Source organism: Polyodon spathula, chromosome 48 (genome assembly GCF_017654505.1).
Source record: "Polyodon spathula isolate WHYD16114869_AA chromosome 48, ASM1765450v1, whole genome shotgun sequence".
Classification (NCBI taxonomy): domain Eukaryota; kingdom Metazoa; phylum Chordata; class Actinopteri; order Acipenseriformes; family Polyodontidae; genus Polyodon; species Polyodon spathula.
This window is the reverse complement of record NC_054581.1, coordinates 1,667,144-1,675,293: the sequence shown is the minus strand read 5'-3', so window position 1 is coordinate 1,675,293 and position 8,150 is coordinate 1,667,144. Positions and strand designations below refer to the sequence as shown.

Here is an 8,150-nt window from a genome sequence, read left to right as displayed (position 1 = left end):
ATATATTGATCTTCAAATCTGCCTTTACCTGGCTTTAGGCTTGACTGGAGAATCCTAACAGCCAGGCACCAAACAGCCATTCCTTTCAAATCTTGTGACAACGCGATCTTTCAACTCAGAGCCATGCCCAATCTACACATGTAGAACGATAGCTGGGCTTCAGTGTGTTGCAGGAAAATAATTCCATCTAGGGTTGTCTGAATAAATGTGCTGTAGTATGTCTGTGTGTTTGTACCTGTGATCACTGCTGGGTAGAATACACCCAGACAACACGTTCGTGTGTGCAGCTATCTCGTTACTGCTTGGAGTAACTGTCAATGCAATTCATTGTAATGGAACACAATTGGAATTTGAATTGGATTTGGGATTGGGATTGGGATTGGGAATGGGATTTCAGTAAACCGTGCTGCTGTAATTGTATTTGTAAATCCAATTCTAACTGACGCCAGGTCTGATCTGAAGCTGCCTTACTTTCTGGTCGTGGCCGCTCCCTTGCCCATGAGGTGGTCACGGGTGTTTCTCTCCGGCCTCAGCAAGATGACATAACACTTGGGGAAGAAGATGCAGGCCAGGAGGCCCATGCTGGACGACAGAATGGCGAATATTTCCACAGCCACCATGTACTTCCCCCCTGTGCTTATGTAGGCGGGGATGAACGACAGCCACACGCTGACGAAGACCAGCATGCTGAAGGTGATGAACTTGGCCTCGTTGAAGCTATCCGGCAGCCTCCTCGCCAGGAATGCCACCACGAAGCTGACGCTAGCCAGGACGCCCATGTATCCCAGCATGCACCAGAATGCCAGGGCCGAGCCTTCGTTGCACTCCAGGACAATCTTGGCCATGTGGGTCGCTGTATTGTCCTCGGGGTATGGGGAGGCGAATCCCAGCCACGCCCCGCAGATGCCCACCTGGACTAGGGTCCCGACGGAGGCGACGGTATTAGGCAGACGGGAGCCCACCCATTTCCGCAGGCCACTGCCCGGGATGGAAGCCTTAAAAGCAATGACTACCATGATGGTCTTGGCCAGAACGCAGGAGACGCCCAGGGTGAAGACGATGGCGAAGGCGGTCTGGCGGAGCATGCAGGAGGCGGGCGAGGGTCGCCCGATGAAGACTAGCGAGCAGAGCGGGCACAGGGTCAGGGCGCATAGCAGCACGTAGCTCAGCTGGCGGTTGTTGGCCTTCACAATGGGCGAGTGACGGTGGCGCAGGAAGACCCCCAGAACAGAGGCGGGCAGCAGGGAGGCCAGTACGGCCAGGAAAGCCAAGGTCGCGCCCAGGGGCTCCTCATAGGACAGGAACTCCACCAGCCTGGGCACGCAAGCGTCCTGCTGTGCATTGGACCACTGATCCGATGGGCAGCGCAGGCACTTGGTGGAGTCTGCAGCAGGAGAGGAAGAGGATAGGGACTGAGAGGAGGGTCACTGGGAAGTCGAGCTCTCCACAGGAGGGTTTGTGACGATCGCTGCTTTTCTCAGGCTCTGCGGAGAACAGCGATCCACGCAAACCCAAGCAGCTCGCTTCACTCGGAACACCAAATGAGCCAAATTTGGGTTTGGGCGTTTGCCTCTTCACACACTCACCTGTTTGGTTGGAGATCTCCCCCACTGAACAGGGGATGCAGTCGAAGCAGCAGACAGGCTGTCCGCGGCGCAGTGCTGTCCGCCAGCCAGGGAGACAGCTCTCACTGCACACTGAGCGAGGGACCTAGGAAGTGCGGTTTACAGATATATTCAAAATGCATGCACAGTTTTGAAACCGACCCATGTTTTGGTATTTTAAAACATCTGGTGCTTAATCGTGTTCACGTTTCACGCCTTGCTCCAAAGACATCTTGCGCTTCCAGTAGGTCAGTTCACCCGGACCTGGGCATTACAGTGAAGTTGACCTACAGCGCACGACTCCAGCAATTTCCACAGTATTTGAAATGTCAGCCAATTCCAAAATAAAGTAACAAAACAAATATATAAATGTAACAGAATTCAATATGTAGGAGAGACAGGTACAGCGTTAAATAGAATACAGAATCACCTGTAAAATAGGTAAATAAATGAACTAATAGTTCAAAACTTTACAAAAAATGAACAGATAAAATAATAATAAAATAAAGCAAAAATAACGTTCAATACAGAAGAACAAAGGAAAATGCATGGGAAGTTGGCAAAAAAAAAAACTCTGAACGCGATTGAAATCCAACCTGCGATTCGCCTCCGGGCCACACGATGGCGCTCTCGTCGAGGGAGAGCTCTTGCCCCGGGGGAGATCTGAAGTCGTAGCTGCCCACTTTGACGTAGTGGATGTCCCCTGTGGGGGTCGGCTGCCAGTTCACGATGTCGTAGACGGCGGGCGGGTCACCGTTGTCATCGAAATACACCTCCTCGCCCTCCGGGTTCCTGAACCGAACCCTGTGCAGGTAGTGCAGGAGCTGTAGGCACACACAGGTGACGAGACGCGGTGTGAGACCGAGGCTGCGCAGAGCTGCCGCGCTCAACCCAGTGGGCTTTGCCATTTTAATCGCCGATTTATTACTGCAATGCTTCCACTATGCTCTTACCTGCCAGGGTTTGAAGTCCTTGACATTGGCGCAGGCTCCATCTCCGAACGGCCCTTCCCCGGGGGTGCAGGCCTGCAGATCATGTAGGGCGTGGGCGACCGCGTACACAGCATTGTAGGTGTTATACGTGAGCCTCAGGCTGGACACATCCAGGAATATGTTTTTCAGAGCAGCCAGGTCCTCACTGCCGGTGCACAGCCTGACCCCGGCGCCACCCTCCTGCCAGCTGCACTCGAAAGCCTGCTCCCAGAAGAGCCTGAGGAAGATATCCTGGGGGTTCTTGAACGGATGGACGGCGAGAAGGTAGTCCTTGAATCCAGGCAGGGTCCCTCTGTGGATGGCGAAGCCGATGGTCCCTGTTAGCATCTCGAAGACCCTGTTGTCGGACAGGGCTTGGGCTGTGGACCACGCCTCGCTGGCCAGCCAGGCCTTCCCCGTGATGTTCTGCCTCTGGATCTCCTCCATGACCGGGTACAGGTAGGTTTTCCAGGAGAAGACGGCGATGGCTTTGGCTGTGGAGGCTTTGATGACCTGGTCAGCATGTGCAATAAGAACAGAGAAGCAAAGAATGGGTCTCTAAGCCCACGCCCTGCATTACTGTAGCTAACAAGATCATTCCACATAGCTTGCCTGGTTTGTACTTTCATTAGCTGTGCAGGTATTAAATGTGCACTTTAAGTAACACATGTTCTCAGAATGACTCGGGGTTGTTCATTCGAGCACCATGCAACCTGTTAATGATGCACCAGGTTTGAGATTAGGAGTTGTTTCTGACCCTCTGCGATCGAGGGGGCCGGAGCTGTCTAAAGCCAATCAGAAAAGAGTCAGCTATGATTGACACCCGTTTCATTTGATTTTCCTTAGCTTGGATATCTCTGGGCGGAAGCAAAGAATACACTGAAATGGATCGAGCCAAGCAGCAAAGCCCCTGCAAGCCAGGGCACAATCAACTGGTTTCGTGACATTTTGATACCCGTTTTTAATCTGTGTAATACAAGCTATTCACTCACTGTGTGGGACCCTGAGCGAGTCACTGAACCTCCTTGTGCTCCGTCCTTCGGATGAGACGTCAAACAAAACGAGGTCCTATTGGAAGAGACTCTGCAGCAGCAGCAGTTGTTGATGATGCAGAGTTCACCCCCCTAGTCTCTAAGTCGCTTTGGATAAAAGCGTCTGCTAAATGACTCATTCATAATAATAATAATAATAATAGGCTGCAGGCTGACCTTGACCAGGCGCTGCGTGCGACTCGGGGAGTAGAGAATGGGGACAACCTCCACGAATTCCACACAAATCCCCAGACGCAGTGCCTCCTGCTGGAACTCCCTGGCGATGCCCTGGCCGTAGTCGTCGTCGTCGGTCAGCACCCCCACCCAGGTCCAGCGGAGCCGCGAGGCGAGGTGCGCCAGCCCCTTCCCCTGCACCACGTCGCTGGGGATCGTGCGGAAGAACGAGGGGAACTCTCGCTTGTCGCTGAGCATAGGAGCCGTCGAGAAGTAACTGATCTGGAGAGGAAGAACCAAGGGGAAGGCGAAGAAGGAAACGGCAAGCAGTTTGATGGTGGTTTTGTGTAGAGATTCACAGTTGCCCCAGAAATTCTCCACCTTAGCTCAGGGGGTGAACTGCAGGTCAGCGCGCGTAATCCGATTCCCCAGTCGCCTCTTTCTACACTCCGCAGCGGATGTGAGCTACCGCCCCCTGGAGGACAAGCCCTGCAGGTGCTGAACTCTCCGGGTGCCACTAGGGGTCGCTGTAGCGTGGTGAGGAGAAACAGTCCCTGCTGATTTTGCCTCCGTAACCCAGCACCAGAGCTAATGATGCCTGTGGCATATCCAGCGAAGATCGACACAGCCAGGAACCTGCGCTCCCCTGACTGTGTGACTCCCCCCTGCACACCACGGAGCCGCGCCTTTACCAGGAGAGACCCTCGGGGACCCCTGCGCTCCCCTGACTGTGTGACTCCCCCCTGCACACCACACGGCCGCGCCTTTACCAGGAGAGACCCTTGGGGACCCCTGCGCTCCCCTGACTGTGTGACTCCCCCCTGCACACCACACGGCCGTGCCTTTATGGGGGGAGACACCCCCTGGTGGTCATCCTGTAAAATCCTACTTCAGAGATTCAGCTTTTTAGAAGTATCTGAAAGGGGGTGCATTTTTGCAGGAATAACCCTGGTAAATACGGACCGAAGCAGAAACAAAATCTAGAATGCTAAGGGCTTGCATACAGTAAGCTCCACTCCTTACCTGTGGATAACCATACAGGCCCAGCAGTCTGGCCATAGGGATAGACACAGAAGAGGCACTGTCTCCGACGATAGCAGCAAGAGGGGCGCTGTCGTGGCAACGGTAGTTAGGCACCAGCTCGTCCTGGCCCGACACCAGCCACATAGCGCCCTCTAGCCCCCGGGGGATGACATCGCAGGAGTCGTAGAGGCCGTATCCCAGAGAGATGTTGGGAAGCAGCTTCGGATTCTCGTTGATTTGCTTGATGGCGAAAATCATGGCATGCAGCCAGCGGTAATTCCGGAAGCTGAAACTACAGTCGAACCCGCGTTAGACAATCGCAGCTCCCAAAACAACCAGAGCTCTTGTCTTGAAAGAAACACATTCTCGTGGTGGAAAGGTGCTAAAGAAAGTTTTCACGCCCACTTCTCCCTATAGCTGTTGTTCCACCACGGCCAGTGTATTCTGGGTCAAAGCTGGCTACCGACTGGAAGTATGTCCGTCTATTCAGGAAACACTTTTTTTTTTACCAGACCTCTCTGTGCTTTACAATGCTTCCCTATGCTTTACCAGAGCTCTCTGTGCTTTACAATGCTTCCCTTGTGCTTTACCAGACCTCTCTGTGCTTTACAATGCTTCCCTGTGCTTTACCAGACCTCTCTGTGCTTTACAATGCTTCCCTATGCTTTACCAGACCTCTCTGTGCTTTACAATGCTTCCCTATGCTTTACCAGACCTCTCTGTGCTTTACAATGCTTCCCTGTGCTTTACCAGACCTCTCTGTGCTTTACAATGCTTCCCTGTGCTTACCAGACCTCTCTGTGCTTTACAATGCTTCCCTATGCTTTACCAGACCTCTCTGTGCTTTACAATGCTTCCCTATGCTTTACCAGACCTCTCTGTGCTTTACAATGCTTCCCTTGCTTTACCAATGCAATGCTTCCCTATGCTTTACCAGACCTCTCTGTGCTTTACAATGCTTCCCTATGCTTTACCAGACCTCTCTGTGCTTTACAATGCTTCCCTATGCTTTACCAGACCTCTCTGTGCTTTACAATGCTTCCCTATGCTTTACCAGACCTCTCTGTGCTTTACAATGCTTCCCTATGTTTACCAGCTCTTGCTTTACAATGCTTCCCTATGCTTTACCAGACCTCTCTGTGCTTTACAATGCTTCCCTATGCTTTACCAGACCTCTCTGTGCTTTACAATGCTTCCCTATGCTTTACCAGACCTCTCTGTGCTTTACAATGCTTCCCTATGCTTTACCACAATGCTTCTCTCTGTGCTTTACAATGCTTCCCTGTGCTTTACCAGACCTCTCTGTGCTTTACAATGCTTCCCTATGCTTTACCAGACCTCTCTGTGCTTTACAATGCTTCCCTATGCTTTAAGACGGTATGTTTTTACTGTGGTGAACTTGCGCTATCGGCTTACCTTTGGCATTGCGCTGGCTGCGGTTGCTGGGTGTAGTTTATTTCTGGGAACATCTTGTTTTCGTGAACCCCGAAAGTGCCCCCGATAATGACATCCCCTTCCACCATCACTCCTTCGCGACGCAGGCTCCCCAGCCGACACCCGGGCTGAACCACGGTGCACAGGAGCGGGCAGAGCCGAAGAACGAAAGCCGCTAAGAAAGTCACGCCTCGCCGGTCCATTCGCATAGCCCGGGGCAAGCGCTGCTCGGATATATACCTGAAGTTTTAGACAAACCGCTCGCTCAATAAATAATAATTACACGGGAGAATTAGTGTTCCCACCTGACGCATGTTTATATAACAAAGTTTTCAAGCATACAGGTATATTATCCAGAACATTTAACATGTATGTTTATATCATAGTAGTTAGAATTGTCTCTGTACCTTAATATGAATTCGGTTTTGGTTCGGCAATATTCAGGTACCGATAATAAAATTAAACCCAGCTAAATCTGCGGGATTAAGTAACCGTCGTGTGGTTGACGTTTCCAAAAAGTATCAAACTGAATACCGAAAACTGAATATTGAAATATTGACCTCCCTCTTTGGGGTGTTTTTGATTACCTTTGAACACAAGTGCAGTTACTGTAGGAGAATATTGATTTTATAAAGATAATTAATTGTGTTTCCCTTAAGAATGAAGTCAGGCCTTTCTCCGTTGAAAGACAATATATAATATATGATATATGATATAATATATAATATTATCATTATATATCTATATATAGAAGGAATTGATAAAGCAAAAGACAAAATTTCTATTTTTAAATTATTTAAATATTATAGAGAAACGAGAATTTATATAAATCTAGGTTTTTGTGAGATTACTGTATCCACGTTAGAATTTACTTCTATATAATTACTACTTTCTAGTAATATATTCTTTTGTAAAAGTACAACAGCAATAACCCTATTTAAAAGTCTCACTATACACGAAATGAATGCAAATGAATACGCAGCTATTGTTGCCGGAGATAGCGTGTGCTTCTAAATCCTACTGAAAAAAAGAAAAAACAAAACTATAACCACTTTTAGCATCGATAAGAGTTTGAAGCCTGCTAAAGTAAATAAAGAGCGACACGTCGTACAGCTTCAGAAGGAAGGACGCTAAACTTTTATACTGCATCCTGCAATTCCCAAACGCGGACCGCCTTCTTTTTTTTTGTCAGATGGCTTGCCCTGTTATTAAACCGTTCATCTTAATTTGAAAACATGCTGTTTCTCGCTAAGTGTGCGTGTTTTTAATCATCAAACAGGTGCATCTCCGAGGGAGAAGGTAGGGATTATCACTCTGATTGGCTGGGAGTTCTGTCCATCACCTCAATTAGGAGCAAGGTGGGGGCGGGCTCTGAGATGCCAAGGTTTGTAATGGTTTCTAAAGGGAATTTCTTTGCTAGTCCGATCTGCCCAGTAGGTGCTGTGGGAGCCCGCAGCTAAATCGGATTCTGAAGTAAACATGATTTGTTTATTTATTTTAAAGTAAGTTGCCTGGCCACTTTATCAGGACCGGTGCCTAATATAGAGGTATCTCAGGTTTGATCGCAACCTGGACATGTTCTAGCTGTGGCCAAAAGTTTTGCATCGCCAAAAATTTTAGGACTAAGACATACATATATGTCCCATGCGGTCATCTTTGTGGCCGAGGGTCCGAAACGATGACTTGGTGTAAAAGTTTGCAAACACGTGTTGCTGACGGACTTGCGGAAAGGACAGAACCAATTCGCTCTCTTATCCACGCAGAAAGACAAAAACACAACGCACACAATGTTTGTTCTGTTTTTTTTTCCCCCCTTTTGCTAAATGGAAAAACAAAACGAAACAGTGTTTTTGTAGACGGCGTGTCTGCTGGTCCATTGAAAACAAACCCGACTATTGTTTTGCGTTTGTTGA

The 8,150-nt window shown here is 49.4% G+C and overlaps 1 protein-coding gene across 1 annotated transcript; it reads right to left on the bottom strand.

Moving 5' to 3' along the window:
* Positions 1–444: 444 nt before the first annotated feature.
* LOC121306481 (extracellular calcium-sensing receptor-like) lies at positions 445–6,440 on the bottom strand. The gene is made up of 7 exons (XM_041238202.1): positions 6,220–6,440; positions 4,804–5,095; positions 3,784–4,062; positions 2,558–3,088; positions 2,201–2,428; positions 1,587–1,710; positions 445–1,384 (listed from the first exon to the last, which is right to left on the bottom strand). The coding sequence occupies exons 1-7, from the start codon at positions 6,438–6,440 to the stop codon at positions 468–470; spliced, it is 2,592 nt and encodes an 863-aa protein (XP_041094136.1). The 3' UTR covers positions 445–467.
* Between the last annotated feature and the right edge of the window lie 1,710 nt (positions 6,441–8,150).

Coding starts and splice junctions, on each gene's coding strand:
- LOC121306481 (XM_041238202.1), bottom strand. CDS start 6,440: ATGGACCGGCGAGGCGTGACTTTCTTAGCGGCTTTCGTTCTTCGGCTC. Junction 4,063..4,803: donor GCCTGTATGGTTATCCACAG/GTAAGGAGTGGA, acceptor CTTCCTCTCCAG/ATCAGTTACTTCTCGACGGC. Junction 1,711..2,200: donor GGCCCGGAGGCGAATCGCAG/GTTGGATTTCAA, acceptor CGCACTTCCTAG/GTCCCTCGCTCAGTGTGCAG.